Here is an 18,335-nt window from a genome sequence, read left to right as displayed (position 1 = left end):
AGATGAATTAATCTCAGTTTTAAAAAAGTCCCTGAAACTTAGCATGACATTGAGAGAGGACTGGATTCCTCCATCCTGACACAGTAACAAAACTAACTTAGATGGATCCACGTTCTTTTTCGTTTGGCGATTTGCACATTTCTTTACTTGTGATGATGTATCCTAAAGTCAAAAATCTTCCTAAATACAAAGATCCCTTCAGGACATTATAGGACTTTAAGGCTGCCTAGAGGACACCTTAGCTTTGACCCCATGCAAAGATCCTGTCCTCCCTCTGCACAGGCTCCCTTAGCACAGGCTTAGATTGGCTGGAGGCTTCTGAGTACCACCAGCCAACAGAGCCTTCACTACCTCACAAAGCACTGCATTTTGTGGTTAGACAAGTTGCTAGAATGTTTGAGGGTTTTGCATGTTTGTTTTGTTAATTCATTGGTAAGTCTTTCTTCTGCCTTCTAGACTACATGAAATAAATCTATTTTCTTTTCTATGTAACAGCATTTCTATGAATTTGAAATAACTATTAGGTCACTAGTTAAATACTTTACTAAAAGAGCCTAAATTCCTCACACCATTTCTCATATGAGATGGTTTCCAGAACTCTCATCCCTTCTGAGTCCTTCTCTGGATTTTTTACAGATTACATGTTTTTAATATAAAGTATGTCATTTTTCTGTTCTTGTGAATGCCATTTTAAAACACTCTTTCAGATTCCATTTTATGTGCACTGCTGTAATGTTGTCAACTTCCTCCATGTTGTTTGACAATCTACAAAGATATAATAAAATTTCAAGTGTGATTAAAGTATTATAGTTAAAATTATTCTAAGTACACTAGATAATCCAGCAACTCTGAAATTAGCCACAAGCTGAGTCAAAAATACAACCTCGGGTGCCAGAAAATAATCATTAATCATATACTTCTTAAAACTGTTAGTCCTTAACTCCAAATGTTCATTTAGATGGAAAATAATAGTATCATTTATGCATCTAATTGAAGTACCCAGACTTAGTCTTTATTAATGCATCTAACATCCAATTACTCAGGTACTGGTGGCTCCTAATAAAAGGAGATTTATTTTTGAGACAGAACCCACATGTCTTTGATGTCCTAAGACCTAGAAATTTGACCAAAGTAGTACCATCCCCCACACCAAAGATTCTAACCAGTGAAGGCATTGTCAAGTCTTGTGCTTTTCATATCCATCTAAAACAAGCCAACTGAGTGTCTTTTTAATTTACAACCTTATTCCCATATTAGGTTCTTTCTTTGAATCCCTCCTGTCCAGCATTTATGTAATGTCACTGATAAAATGTGGAAGGTTAATGGATTTCCACATCACTTATTTCCTCACCTGAAGAGAGAAGCAGATGTTTCACACCTGCTCGTGTCTCCATGTTGTGCTGCTACAAGGGGCCAAGGAGATTGGAAGTATATTACACAGGCTCAGTGTGAGACGCTGCCAGGCTCAGGATGGAATCAGCCTGGTGTGTGGAGAGCAAACTCTACTTATTTTTTGCATATTCAATAAAGGCAACCATGTCAGAATACTTTGATTCCAGATTTCACTATCTGACACAGGTACACATTCCAGGTCAGAATTTGACCAAGTGTACTGATGAGCTCTGGCAATTGCTATACAATGTGCAAAGAGCACCATTGGCAGAAAGACTTACACTATTCATTTGGGCAGCTACGAAATCGGGAATCCTGCTGTCCATGTGTGAAGCTGGGAAGAATCACAATGTGCAGTTGACAACACTTCACCCAGATGCCAGAGCAAGATTTGCCTTGTATTTTAGATTTCTCTTTCATGATGAGGATGATGCAAACACTCTGACCATCTGTTTCCACAAACAAATAACATGTTGCATGGATAAAAAGACACCCACACTGAACTATAGTTGACAGGCATTCTTTTGTTTTAAGTCCTCATGGGTTTTTTAAGTTGTTGTTCTGCTTTGAAGCCAAGAATAGGAAATAACTGGTTTCTAATCTTCATCAATAAGCTATTAATGAGGATTTATTTTGTAATTAAATGTTTATCCACAAATCAAATTAGGCTGAAATTAATTTATAAATATCCCAGGCTTGTCAAAATAGAGGCAGTATCAATTTAGAAAGGCTTGGTAATAGCTAGAGAAGATCTGGTAAGTTGCTAAGATCTACCTAGAATTAATTTTATCCAAATGTTATGGTGATAAACAAAAATTCTTATTAGGAATGGACAAAAAGAACTATTGCAGAACCGTTGGTCATTTAAATGGTACTAGCAGAAAAGTTAACACTGAAAATGCAACACATATGCTGTAGCTTGAATGAGAGATGGAGGAGGTATATGACGCAGCTTATATCCATGTGGCTTTATAAGAAATAGCACACCAGGCACAGTGGCTCACACCAATAATCCCAGCACTTTGACAGGCACATTGCTTGAGCCCAGGAGTTTGAAACCAGCCTGCACAACATGGCAAAATCCCATCTCAACAAAAAATACAAAAATTAACTGGGTGTGGTGGCTCATGCCTGTAGTTCTAGTGATCCGTGAGGCTGAGGTGGGAGAATCACTTGAGCCCAGGAGGTCAAGGCTGCAATGAGCTGTGATCATGCCACTGCACTCCAGCCTGGGTGACAGAGTGAGACCATGTCTCAAAACAAAAACCCATAGCCAATAAAAGCCTTTAAGAAATGTTTTACAGTACAGATTCTATTTGTTTTACATTCAGGATTTTTTTTTCAGATTTTAACTCATATTTCATGTTCTTTATCAATCCTAATTTTCTTTTAGGGTAAGTACTCCTAGAAACATATGTGAACACAATGATCCATAACATTTTTCTTGGTCCGGACTCCTTTGAGAAGACCATGATAACTCTAGATCCCCTCCATGTAATAAAAGGTATATACAACATACGGCTTCAAGGATGTCAAACGAAAAATGCACTAGACATCCATGGCCAGCAATTAAGAATTTTGCTTCTAAATATCATACAGTAATTGTCTAAGTGTTTGTGGATACAAAAAAGGATTAGGCTGCCACTTTCACAGACAGCAATACAAAATGGAAATTTGTCAGAGATCTGATCTGTATGATTTTTGTTTTGATTGGGTAAAGAGAAATGGAAAAATATGACTTGACCCAAACACATAAGGAAAACAGATCCTTCTCTCTTATTTTTATCAAAAGCTTGTTAGTACAAAATGACATATTGAAAGTGCAATTTTTTTTCTCTGAAATCTGTTGGATACTGATAAACTCATTAGCGTACCACATGTGCCTGTACAGAAGGGTCCCTATCCTACAACTTTCAATATTTCATCTAAACATAATCTTTACACGCAGGCTTCAAGGATGTGATTATATTGAGACCTTTGTATCCCAAGCAGATTGGAGAATTGGTTTTTTTCCATTTAAACATAACAAAAACATAGCTAGTACTGTGTTTTCTATCTTCTAGCCAAAAATACTATAATTCCCAAATAAAAGTAGATAGGAGATGCATAATGAATAAAAGTGTCTTGAGAAATCCGAGAATTTAAGCTTTCTTAGTCTTAAACTTTTAAAAACTTTAAGGAGTGATTCAATTTTATGATTTCCTTTATTCCTGAAACTTGTTCCTGAAAAGTTTAGTACCTTGAAAGATTTTTAGATGGATCTTACAAATGTTCATATTAAAGGACTGGTATGGTGATCATCCCCTGATTTACCACTTTTGTAAATCCAAATTTTCAATACTGGGTTTGCTTATATCTTCAAACTATACGTATTACAAGAATAAAATGATGATTTGGGCCTCCATTTTAATATCATAAGCACAAGACATCCAATTAAAAATAAGTTAGAAACTGTGGATAATGAATAACTATTAAATTGTATTTGTTCTTATTTTTCTTTTCCCCTTCTATATTTTCTTTTAATATTAAGTAATTTGCTTTCATTAAAATCTTCTCTATAATCCAAATATTTACCAGTAAGTTGATTATTCTCTGGGTAAATTACAATTTAAACTATATTAATTAGAAATTGTATCTGTAGGCTTGAAGGGAAGAAATTAATTTCTGTACTGAAAATAAAGCTAGTACATATTAGTTTGCATCATTTCTTCAGAAAATATTTCACAACTTAAAGATGGTAAAGCTAAAAACAAAAATTTTATTTCATGAAAATATAGAATGCAAGTGCTAAATAATGTCAATCACATTTTTTCCTATTTTACTTTTCTGAATTTTACGATGTATCAATTTCAGCCCAAAATTATGAATACTTTAGCAAAACTGGAAATGCCTTATGAATAATAAATTCTTATTCTCAGCTTTGTCAATATCAAAAAGAAATATATCTTATGAACTCTTTATTACATAATACACCAACTTCAATTACAATCATGTGCTGCATAAAGATGTTTTAGTCAATAAAAGACTGCACAAAAGAGGGTAGTCTCATAAGATTATAATAACATATTTCAAACTGTATCTTTTCTATGTTTACATACACGGACTGACCACTGTGTCAGAATGGCTTACAGTATTTATTACAGTAATGTGCTGCGCAGGTTTGTAGCCTAGGATCAACAGAGTATACCGTATAGCCTTGGTGTGTGGTAGGCTATAACATCAGGATTTGTATGATGTAAGTACACTCTATGATGTTTGCACAGTGACTAAGTCACCTAACAATGCATTTTTCAGAATATATCTCTATCATTAAATAGCACATGACTGTATTTTTTCATTGGCCTGAAGATGTCTACCGGTTAATTCTTCCTGCATAAAGTCCTACTTTGTTTAGCAGAAGTCCCAGGGGAGGTGTTCCTGAGAAGACTATTCTAAAAAACAAGCAGCATCTTTGTAGCTCATGTTGCCAAATATAGCTGGGTCAAGAGTGGTGTACATTCTTCTATCTATGCGAATTTATTTTTCATAGACAAACTCTCCAAGAAAAATTCCTCTGGAGATCTGACCACAAACCCTGACCCTCAAAATGCAGCAGAACCAACTGGAACAGTGCCAGAGCAGAAGGAAATGGACCCCGGGAAAGAAGGTCCAAACAGGTGAGCATTTAATAAAACACACAACACATTTTAGAGATATTGCTCAGCCTGCCGTAAAGAGCTCAAATATCCACTCTCCCCTTTAGCTGAATATAAGGGCAGAAAAAATTCAATAGTCACATAACACAAGAAAACTGTGTCGGAACTAAAAGGTTGGTTCTGTCCAGTTCATCGTACCTCACTGGCCAGGCATGGCCACTAACCAATATCTCTAGGCAGCCATTTGGCTATAGGCCAAATCACAACAAAAATATTGCTGTTACGTGTATGAGTCATTGTATCATTATGGAAACAGCCTATATATTTACTAGGCATGAATTTTAAAAAGAAATGATGAAAATTTTCCAAGCTCACAAATAAATAGCTATTCCAATTCTGTGAATATTTTATTGTTTCAAAAGACTAATTATTATTTCCTTTCATCCACTAAAGAAAGTGTGACACACTAACCAGGAATAATTACAGAATTGGAACATCTTTATGCCACTGAAGGAACACAGCTTTATAAGTACTTCCTATAAGATTATTGGAAATACTACAAAAGAGATAACAATTTAAATGTGAACCAGTAAATCTGCAATAAATCCCAACAAGGAGGTCCTTCATTTTGCCTCTTCTTGGCATGGTATTATGTACCTGCTGATCCAGTTTAAATGGCTTAACTACAGTTGATATAATTGCAATATGTTTATGAAACAATAAAAGCATATTCTTCTTATTGAATAGACAAAAAGAGTTTTCACTTATAAAGAAGTTAAAAGTACCTATTCGTCCATCCCACTCCACCCCACCCCGCCTTCTCTCTCAGCAGCACCTCTACTGTATTAAACCATCTGCTGTCAGTAGGAGTCATCGTGATTATCTAGGACCCAGGGAATTGCTGAATGAACAATTGGCATCAGAAAGAGAGAATGCCTTTTCTATAAGCACAAATTTGACTATATGAAAATAAACACAAGCTCACTCTACCACATACATGCACACACATACACACGTGTGCACATAAACACAATGTTATTTGACAAAAATAAAAGTTGACATATTATTTTGGCAGAGAGATGTTTAAACCCTGAGGTAAGGACTGTAATCTAACAACAGAACAACCAATTATTTATATTTTATCTATAACTGTTGTTGTTTACAGAATTATTTTCAGTCCTATTAGTGGATCATCATTATCTTCACTCAACAGATAAGCAACCAAGATACTGAAAGGTTAATTCATTTGCCTATAGTAACAGGGTCAGCTCTCCTAATATTAGACTACAAAAGATTTGAATTCCCAAAGAGAACTTTTACCTTCCTCACACCAATACACTCCTAGCCTTCTAAACTAATCTCCTTATCTAGCATTAATTTTAATGTTTATTTTTTACAATAACCCATGGCAATTGATAGATTTTCAAAGGACTGAAGTTGAAGCCATAACTAACATTTTGGGGGATAAATTCTTCTTAATCCGTATTCATTCCTAGTATTTCTTATACTCTTCTGAAATGTGGAAGTGGAAAGCTTTCAGTTACCCAGGGGTCAATCAGCATAGCTCAAAAACACAAAACTTCTTGACATGACCTCTCAGGCCCTGCCTGGTCTGTCTCTCACCTGTTTTTACTTTGTCCTCTCCCAACACACAACTTTCCCACCTCTCTGCTCCAGTCACACCTGTTCTATTTCAGTCTCTTGTATTTGTCATGTTCCCTCCTGCCGCAGGCTTTTGCACATACTACTTCCTCTGCTTGTTCTATTCTTTCCTCCCCTGATCACCTAATTAACTTCTATTCATTCTTCAGATAACAGTATGACCAATACTTCCTTTGTAAGGCTTTCCCTGACATTCCTAACTAGGCCATGTGCCCCTATTATAAGATCTCTTTCACAGCATTTATTGCTGATGCATTTTATATGATTATCTGCCTGAAAAATCCATCAGTCTCAATCTCTAAATTGTATGCTTCATGATGGCAGGGGCCATGCCTGTTTTTGTTGATGATTAGTAGCCCCAGTACCTACATCAGTGTCTGGCACATGGTAAATATTCAATAAATATTTAACAAATGAATTGATTGATCCAAACATATTGGATTAGCTTGAACTGCTAGATTTTCAAAACTGTACAGCTTCTTCAGGAGGAGAGAGCAGGACACAAGTGACTCTCCAAGTCTTCCCGTTCCTTCCTGCTCAGAATTCTTGATAAAAGCAAGAATAATCAGTAGCATATTGCAAAGATAATGAGGAAAAAACATGAGGCTGTAAAGCTCTCAATTCCTTACTTCTCTTCTAACACAGCTTTTCATCACTATCACTATCCTGAGATGGCAAAACTGTTAAATCCAGAAGACTTTTTTAAGTGTTATTTTAGTTTCATGGGTACATATGCAGGTTGATTCTATAGATAAATTTCATGTTGCAAGGGTTTGATGTACATATTATTTCATCGGCCAGGTAATAAGCACAGTACACAATAGGTAGTTTTTTGACCCTCAGCCTCCTCCCTCTGGTCATCCTCAAGTAGGCTCTGATGTCTGTTGTTTCCTTCAACGTGTCCTTGTGTGCTCAATGTTTAGCTCCCATTGGTAAGTGAGAACATGTGGTGTCTGGTTTTCTGTACCTGTGTTAGTTCAGTTAAGATAATGGCCTCAAGCTCCATCCGTGTTGCTGCAAAGGACATGATTTTGTCAGAACACTTTTTAATGTCTTGCTGGCTACGACATAGATAGCAAAGTGGTTTGAGAAGTATTAACAAACTGAGTAGACCCCAGTTAGCTTAAAGTTCTTGCTTTGTTATTAGATGGTTGTTCACATGTTTTCTCAGGATTGGGTGAAAACCAGCTGCACTGAAGGAACAACTTGAAAGGGGCATTAGAAGCTCCAGTATCAGCTTTGACTAAAATTAATGGGAATCTTTAAGTTCAATACCATGTAGAACTGACCAAAGCTTTCTGTTCCAATCTCATGGGCAACAACAGTTACCATATCTAGAATCCTAGAGACAGAATTTTTATACATTATAAGAAAATATCAATGATAAAATAATTATTGAAATTATTACTTCACAATGCTTTTGATGAGTAAAAGATTACCTTTGTATTTTCGGTTGTTAAATATCAGCATCTTTAACCTTGGGCAAGGTCAGGTTTTAAAAAGCTCTTTCTCCTAGAAAAAAATTAAGTATTTGATTGATTGCAGGAACTAAATATATGAGTGACCAGCTGTCACCTCAATTTTTTAAATTTGGAAAATTTGAAAGAAGTTTTCTTATTGTAAGTGCAATTACTTTATCTTCTCATGTAAGCCTTGAGCTGAATAGGGATTATTATGTCTGGACTGATCAATAGGTACTGGGGAGAATGCATAGTGTGGATTTTGCTGTCTGTGTGTAAGAAGTACAGTTTGATATTATTGATTACACCCTTAGTTTCTGCCCTGTTTGGGCGATGGGCAGAAGTGAACACCAAGAGGAGCAGAGACATAGAGATTACCATCTGTATCAGTTAGGGTTCTCCATAGAAATAGAACCAACAGGATATACGCATATATAGGGAAATAAATTTATTATAAGGAATTGACTCATGCGATTATGGAGGCTGAGAGTCCCAAGATCTGCAGTCAGTAATCTAGAGACCCAGGAAAGCCAATGATATAGTTCCAGTACAAGTCTGAAAGCCTGAGAACCAGAAGAGCCAATGGTATAACTTCCAGTCCAAAAAGCCAGCAAACTTGAGACCCAAAAGGAAACAATGTTTCAGTTTGAGTCTGAAGTCAGAAAAAGACCAATGTCCAAGCTTAAACAGTCAGGCAGGAGTGCCCTCTTTCTCTCAGGAGAGTCAGCTTCTTTGCTCTATGTAGGCTTTCAACTGACTGAATGAGGTTTACCCACATTAGGGAAAACAATCTGCTTTGCTCAGTCTACTGATTCAAATGTTAATATCATCCAAAATATCCTCAAAGACACAACCAGAATAATGTTTGACCAAATATCTGGGCACACTGTGGCTCAGTCGAGTTGACACATAACATTGATCATCACGCCATCTCCATTACGTACATAAAGGAATTGAAACTGTATAGGTCCCACTCTTCACTTCCAAAAGCAAACAATTCATTATCTTGTCAAATGAAACACTTAGCTTCTGAAAGACACAGGGTTCACCCCTGTGAAGTCCCACTGATGCCATTTGTCCATTACCAAGAAAAACAGCTTATTTCTGGCACTTTATCTCAGTCCAGCCTTATTTTTTAATATAAAAATATATTTTGATGGACACTAATGAATAGCAAGCAAAAGTAGATGTGTTTTGCCTGGAAATGTCAAATAGCTATGTCTGAAAAAGGAGACAGAGTTGAATGGCTGATAGGTTAAGTGGTTAAATGATGAACAAGCAGCAAGTGAGTGAAATGTTCAGTGCCTGTGACTAGGGTGTGCTTCAAGACTGACTTTTACACTATAGTATATGGCTTTTCATCACCATTGTTACTCATAATACTAAGAAGGAAGGTTATTTCTATGAATAGTCTTCTTTGTTCATAATAGCAATCAGTCTCTATTTGGGTGGTTTTAAAATAGGCAATCATTTCACAGCAGGAACAATGAGAGCAGAATAGAATTCAGAATCTTATCACCACTCATAAATACTGACATTTATTGTCTTGTAGCTAGAAAAAGCAAGAATCACTGCAGTAAAGATGCTTAAAAATCCATATGTGACTTTACAGTTGAAATAGAAAAGTCATGTCAGCTATCAAGTTTATAAAAATAAAATGCAATTTGTACTTCAATAATTTATAAGCATTTTTTTAAAAAAGGATATCAGCTACACACTTGCCAATTTTGTGGGATGCATAATAAAAATAAGGCACTATTACTTTTAGCCCCATATTGAAATTTTCCTCTATGGTAAGCAATACTTTTATAATGAAACATTGCAAACACTTTAAACAACAGATCATCAAATCAGTTTTTATTTATTTTTTATTTCAATAGGTTTTTGGGGAACAGGTGGTGTTTGGTTACATGAGTAAGTCCTTTAGTGATGATTTCTGAGATCATCCTGAGCAGTGTACACTGTACCCAATGTGTAAACTTTTATCCTTCACCCCCTTCCCACTCTTTCCCCATAGTCCCCAAAGTCCATTGTATCATTCTTACGCTTCTGCATAAGAATACTTAGCTCCTACTTATAAGTGAGAATGTACAATGTTTGGTTTTTCATTCCTGAGTTACTTCACTTAGAATAATAGTCTCCAATTCTGGCCAGGTGTGGTGGCTCATGCCTGTAATCCCAGTGGAGATTGGCCTTTGGGAGGCCAAGGTGGATGGATCACTTGAGGTCAGCAATTTGAGACCAACCTGGCCAACATGGTGAAACCCCATCTCTACTAAAAATATAAAAATTAGCTGGGCTGGTGGCGTGCACCTCTAATCCCAGCTATTCAGGAGGCTGAGGCATGAGAATCACTTGAACCCAGGAGATGGAGGTTGCAGTGAGCCAAGATCATGCCACTGCACTTCAGCCTGGGCAGCAGAGCAAGACTCTGTCTCAAAAAATGATAATAATTTTTATTATTATACTCTCCAATTCCATCCAAGTTGCTGAAAATGCCATTATTTTGTTCCTTTTCATGGCTGAGTAGTATTCCATGGTGTGTGTGTGTGTGTGTGTGTGTGTGTGTGTGTATACATATATATATGCCATGGAATATATATATGTAAGTTGTGATATATATCACACTTTCTTCACTCATTGATTGACGAGCATTTGGGTTGGTTCCATATTTTTGCAATAGCAAATTGTGCTGCTATAAACATGCATGTGCAGGTACCTTTTGGCTATAATGACTTCTTTTCCTCTGGGTAGATACCTAGTAGTGGGATTGCTGGATCAAACGGTAGATCTACTTTTAGTTCTTTAAGGAATCTCCAAACTGTTTTCCATAGTGATTGTACTAGTTTACATTCCCATCAACAGTGTAAGTGTTCCTTTTTAACCACACCCATGCCAACATCTATTATTTTTTCATTTTTTGATTGTGGCCATTATTGCAGGAGTGAGGTGGTATTGCATTGTGATTTTGATTTGCATTTCTCTGATAATTAGTGATGTTGAGAATTTTTCCATATGCTTGTTGGCCATTTGTATATCTTCTTTTGAGAATTGTCTATTCATGTCCTCAGCCCACTTTTTAATTGGATTGCTTGTTTTTTTTCTTGCTGATGTGTTTGAGTTCCTTGCAGATTCTGGATATTAGTCCTTTGTCAGATATATAGATTATGAAGATTTTCTCCCACTCTGTGGGTTGTCTGTTAACTCTGCTGATTATTTACTTTTCTGTGCAAAAGCTTTTTAGTTTAATTAAGTCCCATCTATTTATCTTTGGTTTTGTTGCATTTGCTTTTGGGTTCTTGGTCATGAAGTCTTTTCCTAGGCCAGTGTCTAGAAGGTTTTTTCAGATGTTATCGTCTAGAATTTTTATGGTTTCAGGTCTTAGATTTAAGTCTTTGATCCATCTTGAGTTGATTTTTGTATAAGGTGAGAGATCAGGATCCAGTTTCGTTCTTCTACATGTGGCTTGCCAATTATCCCAGCATCATTTGTTGAAAAGGGTGCCCTTTCCCCACTTTATGTTTTTGTTTGCTTTGTCAAAGATCAGTTGGCTGTAAGTATTTGGCTTTATTTCTGGGTTCTCTATTCAGTTCAGTTGGTCTATATGCCTATTTTTATAACAGTACCATGCTGTTTCGGTGACTATGACCTTATAGCATAGCTTGAAGTTGGGTAATGTGATGCCTCCAGATTTGTTTCTTTTGTTTAGTCTTGCTTTGGCTATGCAGGCTCTTTTTTTGTTCCATATGAATTTTGGAATTGTTTTTTCTAGTTCTGTGAAGAATGATGTTGGTATTTTTGACAGGAATTACATTGAATTTGTAGATTGCTTTTGGCAGTGTGGTCATTTACACGATGGGATGTGTTTCCATGTTTGTGTTGTTTGTGATTTCTTTCAGCAGTGTTTTGTAGTTTTCCTTGTAGAGGTCTTTTACCTCCTCATTAGGTATATTCCTAAGTATTTTATTTTACTTTTTGCAGCTACTGTAAAGGGGATCAAGTTCTTGATTTGATTCTCAGCTTGGTCACTGTTGGTGTATAGCAGAGCTACTGATTTATGTACATTAATTTTGTATCCTGAAACTTTGCTTAATTCATTTACCAGTTCTAGGACCTTTATGGGTGAGTCTTTAGGGTTTTCTTCCCATAAGATTATATCATCAGCAAATAGCGACAGTCTGACTTCCTCTTTACTGATATGGATGCCCTTGTTTCTTTCTCTTTTCTGATTGCTCTGGGTATGACTTTCAGTACCATGTTAAATAGAAGTGGTGAAAGTGGAAATTTTTGTCTTGTTCCACTTCTAAAGGGGAATGCTTTCAACTTTTCCCCATTTAGTATAATGTTGGCTGTGGGTTTATCATAGATGGCTTTTATTACCTTAAGGTATATACCTGCTATGCCAGTTTTTCTGAGGGTTTTAATCATAAAGGGATTCTGGATTTTGTCAAATGGTTTTTCTGCATCTACTGAGATGATCATGTAATTTTGTTTTTAATCCTGTTTATGTGATGTATCACATTTATTGACTTATGAATGAAAAGCCATTCCTGCATCCCTGGTATAAATCCCATTTGATCATGGTGGATTATCTTTTTGATATGCTGTTAGGTTTGGTTAGCTAGTATTTTGTTAAGGATTTTTGCGTCTATGTTCATCAGGGATATTGATCTGTAGTTTTTGTTGTTGTTGTTATGTCCTTCCCTGGTTTGGGTGGTAGAGTGTTATTGGCTTCATATAATGATTTAAGGACAATTCCCTTTATCTCTGTCCTGTAGAATAGTGTCAATAGGATTGATACCAACTCTTCTTTGAATGTCTGATAGGGTTCAGCTGTAAATCCATCTGATCCTGGACTTTTTTTTCTTGGCAATTTTTTTATTACCATTTCAAACTCACTGCTTGTTATTGGTCTGTTCACAGTTTCTATTTCTTCCTGGTTTAATCTAAGAGGGTTGTATATTTCCAGGAATTTATCCATCTTCTCTAAGTTTTCTAGTTTATGTGTGTAAAGGTGTTCATAGTAGCCTTGAATAACCTTTTGTATTTCTGTGGTATCAGTAATAATATCTCCTGTTTTATTTATAACTGAGCTTATTTGAATCTTCTCTTGTCTTTTCTTCGTTCATCTCACTAATGTTCTATGAATTTTACTTATCTTTTCAAAGAACCAGTTTTTTGTGTCATCTCTTTTGTATTTTTGTTTGTTTGTTTCAGGTTCATTTAGTTCTGCTCTGATCTTAGTTATTTCTTTTCTTCTGCTGGGTTTGGGGTTGTTTTTTTCTTGTTTCTCCAGGTCCATGAGGTGTGACCTTAGATTGTCACTTTGTTCTCTTTCTGACTTTTTGATGTATGCCTTTAATGCTATGAATGTTGCTCTTTGCACCACTTTTGCTGTATCCCAGGGGTTTTGATAGGTTGTGTCACTATTATTGTTCAGTTCAAATAATTTTTTAATTTTCATCTTGATTTCATTGTTGACCCAATGATCATTCAGGAACAGGTCATTTAATTTTCGTTGTTTGCATGGTTTCAAGGGTTCCTTTTGGAGTTGATTTCAAATTTTATTCCACTGTGGTCTGAAAGAGTACTTAATATAATTTCAATTTTCTTAAACTTACTGAGACTTGTTTTGTGGTCTATCATGTGGTCTATCTTGAAGAATATTCCAGATGCTGATGAATAGAATGTATATTCTGCAGCTGTTGGGTAGATAAGTCCATTTGTTATAGGGTATAGTTTAACTGCATTGTTTCTTTGTTGGTTTTCTGTCTTGATGACCTATCTAGTTCTGTCAGTGGATTATTAAAGTCCCCCATTTTTTTTTTTTTTTTTTTGAGACAGAGTCTCGCTCTGTCACCAGGCTGGAGTACAGTTGCACAATCTTGGCTCATGGCAACCTCCACCCCCTGGGTTCAAAAAATTCTCCAGCCTCAGTCTCCCCAGTAGCTGGGATTACAGGCACATGCCACCATGCCTGGCTAATTTTTTGTATTTTTAGTAGAGATGACGTTTCACTATATTGGCCAGGCTGGTCTCAAACTCCTGACCTCAAGTGATCCTTCTGCCTTGGCCTCTCAAAGTGCTGGGATTACAGGCTTGAGCCACCATGCCCAGTCTAAAGTCCCCCACTATTATTGTGTTGCTGTCTATCTCATTTCTTAGGTCTAGTAGTTATTGTTTTACAAATGTAGGAGCTCCAGTGTTAGCTGTATATATATTTAGGATTGTGATATTTTCCTCTTGGACTAGTCCTTCTACCATTATATAATGTCCCTCTTTGTCTTTTTTAACTGCTGTTGCTTTAATTTGTTTTGTCTGATATAAGAATAGCTATTCCTGCTCGATTTTGGTGTCCATTTGCTGGAATATCTTTTTCCATCCCTTTACCTTAAGTTTATGTGAGTCATTATGTGTTAGGTGAGTCTCCTGAAGACACCAGACACTTTGTTGGTGAGTTATTATCCATTCTGCCATTCTGTATATTTTAAGTGGAGCATTTGGGCCATTTACATTCAATGTTAGTGTTGAGATGTGAGGAACTATTCCATTCATCATGCTATTTGTTGCCTGAATACATTTGCTTTTTTACTGTTATTGTTATATAGACCCTATGAGATTTATACTTTAAGGAGGTTCTATTTTGGTGTATTTTGAGGTTTTTATTTCAAGATTTAGAGCCCCTTTTAGCAGTTCTTTAAGTACTGGCTCGGTAGTGGGAAATTCCCTCAGCATTTGTTTGTCTGGAAAAGACTGTCTCTTTCCTTCTTTCATGATGCTTAGTTTCACAGGATACAAAATTTTTGGCTGCTAATTGTTTTGTTTAAGGACGCTAAAAATAGGATTCTAATCCCTTCTAGCTTGAAGTGTTTCTGCTGAGAAATCTGCTGTTACTCTAATAGGTTTTCCTTTGTAAGTTACTTGATGTTTTTGCCTCAGAGCTCTTAAGATTTTTTCCTTCATCTCGACTTTAGATAACCTGATGACTATGTGCTAGCGGATGATATTTTTGTGATGAATTTCCCAGGTGTTCTTTGAGCTTCTTGTATTTGGATGTCTAGATCTCTGGCAAGGCCAGGGAAGTTTTCCTGAATTATTCCCTCAAATACATTCTCCACACTTTTAGATTTCTCTTCTTCCCCAGGAACATCAATTATTCTTTGGTTTGGATGCTTAACATAGTCTCAGACTTCTTGGAAGCTTTGTTCATTTTTGTATTCTGTTTTCCTTTGTCAGAAGGGTTAATTTGAAAGCCTTGTCTTTGAGCTCTGAAGTTCTTTCTCCTGCTTGTTCCATTCTAATGCTGAGACTTTCCAGTACATTTTGCTTTTCTCTAAGTGTGTCCTTGATTTTCAGAAGTCATGATTTTTTAAAATTTATGTTATCTATTTCACTGAATATTTTTCCTTTTATATCCTATATCATGTTTTTTATTTCTTTAAGTTGGATTTCACCTTTCTCTGGTGCCTCCTTGATAAGCTTAATAATCAACCGTCTTAATTCTTTTTCTGGCAATTCAGATTTCATCTTGGTTTAGATCCATTGCTGGTGAACTGGTGGGATCTTTTCTGGTTCCATCTCATTTGGGTAGACTATTTCAGAGGGAAGATCTGGGATCCAAGGGCTGCTGTTCAGATTCTTTTGTACCATGGGGTGCTCCCATGATGTGGTGATTTCCCCCTTTCCCTAAGGATGGGGCTTCTTTTTTTTTTAATTTAATTTAATTTTATTTTATTATTATTATACTTTAAGTTTTAGGGTACATATGCACAATGTACAGGTTAGTTACATATGTATACATACGCCATGCTGGTGTGCTGCACCCATTAACTCACCATTTAGCATTAGATATATCTCCCAATGCTATCCCTCCCCCCTCCCCCCACCCCACAACAGTCCTCAGAGTGTGATGTTCCCCTTCCTGTGTCCATGTGTTCTCATTGTTCAATTCCCATCTATGAGTGAGAACATGCGGTGTTTGGTTTTTTGTCCTTGCGATAGTTTACTGAGAATGATGATTTCCAATTTCATCCATGTCCCTACAAAGGACATGAACTCATCATTTTTTATGGCTGCATAGTATTCCATGGTGTATATGTGCCATATTTTCTTAATCCAGTCTAGGGATGGGGCTTCTTTAGAGCTGAACTGCAGTGATTGTTTTTGCCCTTCTGGGTCTGGCCACCCAGTGGAGCTACAGGGCTTCAGGCTGGTACTAGGGAGTGTCTGAAAAGAGTCCTGTGATGTGATCTGTCTTCAGGTCTCTCAGCCATGGATACCAGCACCTGCTCCAGTGGAGATAGCAGGGGAATTAAGTGGACTCTGTGCAGGTCTTTGGTTGTATTTTTTTCAGTTGTGCCAATTTTGTGTTGGTTGGCTTCCAGTCAGAAGGTGGTGCTTTCAAGAGCGCATCAGCTGCAGTACTATAGGGTATAGGGAGGATGTAAACTTGCCCTAGGGTTGCCTGGTTAAGTATTCAGGTTTCTTAGGTGGTGGGCAGGGTTATAGAGCTCCCAAGAGATTACATCTTTTGTCTTCAGCAAACGGAGTGGGTAAAGAAAGACCACCAGGTGGGGGTAGGCGTAGGTGTGTTTGAGCTCAGACTGACCTCTGGTGGGGTTTGCTGTGGCTGTTGTAGGGGATGGGAGTGTGGTTTCCAGGCCAAAGGAGTTATATTCCCAGGGGGATTACGGCTGCCTCTGCTGAGTCATACATGTTGCCAGGGAAGTGGGGGAAAGCAGTCACAGGCCTCACCTGCTCCCACGTAGCACGCAGTCCTAAGGGCTGGTCTCACTCCCACAGTGCCCTACCAGTAGCACTGAGTCTATTTCTAGGCAGCCGGTGACCAGGGCTGAGAACTTGCCCAGACCACTAGTCTCCTCGTTGAGAAAGCAAATAGACTCAGTTTTTCACCATCTCAGTGAGCCTGCAGCAGTGATCTAGTTCCTTCAAAGGGTCTGTGGATTCTCTCAGCTTTCCTGATATGTTCCTGTGGCAGTTCTTGGAGCAAAAGTTCATTACGTGAGTCTCCATATGCTGTTCTGTCTGTCCTAGCAGGAGCTGCAAACTTTTCCTGCCTCGTATCTCCCATCTTCTCCACAATCCCCGTCAATTCATTTTTAATCATTATTTCTAGCAATGTGGCAAACTATATGTAGAACATTATTTTGGGTGAATATAATTTAAAATACTAGAATCTCTTGAACCCAGGAGGCAGAGGTTGCAGTGAGCTGAGATTCCACCACCGCACTCCAGCCTGGGTGACAGAGTGAGACTCCATCTCAAAAGAAAAAGAAGCCAATCTGAAAAGGCTATGCACTGTACACACTCTATGATTACAGCTATTCTGGAGAAGGCAAAACTGTGAAGACAAGAAAGAAAGAAAAACAGTGGTTGCCTGGGGCTGGAGGGTTAGGAAGAAAAATAGTCAGAAAATAGAGGATTTTAGGGCAGTGAAACAACTCAGTGTGATACTATGATGACGGATACATGTCATTATAAATTTGTCCTAACTCATAGAATGTTCAACACCAAGAGTGGACCGTAATGTAAACTATGGAATTTGGGTGATAATGATGTGTCAATGCAGGTTTACCGATTGTCACAAAGGTACCACTCTCTTGGGGGATGTTGATAATGGGGAAGGTTATGCAAGTGTGGGGTCAAAGGTATATGAGAAATCTGTATACCTTCAACTTAATTTTGCTGTGATCCTAAAGCTGCTCTAAACAATGAAGTATATTTTTTTAAGTGTGAAAGAATAAAATGTCTCTTCTAAAGAGGGGTGACTGACATTCGAAACAATTAAGTTTGATTAATTTTAGAATTTCTTAAGTAAACGTGCATGTTAAATATCTTTGAAAAATATGAGATTAAAACAGAATTTTTAACCTCCAAATGCTAAACTTATATGGTTTTAATATTGTCAGATCAGAGATGACAGACAGAGCATGCAATTCTGTCAATTACAAAATGAAATTGGTAATTCCACACTCTTAGGATGGATGATTTTAAAATATTTATCTTCATTTATGAATGGATCAAGGATTTAAAACTTCATTTAGGATACAGTATATTTGAACATCACAGTAGCTAGTTCCTAAAGAACACAGTTGTTTCAAGTTTACATAAAGTATATATAAAAGTTGACTATATACTATGCGCAAAGTGCACTGTAAAATCTCCT

General features: G+C 37.0%; 1 protein-coding gene across 1 annotated transcript in view; it reads left to right on the top strand.

Moving 5' to 3' along the window:
- Positions 1-18,335, top strand: part of CNGB3 (cyclic nucleotide gated channel subunit beta 3) — a 164,989-nt gene that overhangs the window by 12,024 nt on the left and 134,630 nt on the right. Inside the window, exon 3 of the mRNA XM_002819245.5 lies at positions 4,922-5,048. Within this exon, the coding sequence (XP_002819291.3) occupies positions 4,922-5,048 (127 nt within the window). The remainder of the gene's footprint in view (positions 1-4,921; positions 5,049-18,335) is intronic.

Source organism: Pongo abelii, chromosome 7, assembly GCF_028885655.2.
Source record: "Pongo abelii isolate AG06213 chromosome 7, NHGRI_mPonAbe1-v2.0_pri, whole genome shotgun sequence".
In the NCBI taxonomy this organism is placed as follows: Eukaryota; Metazoa; Chordata; class Mammalia; order Primates; family Hominidae; genus Pongo; species Pongo abelii.
This window is presented reverse-complemented; position numbering and strand designations above follow the sequence as displayed.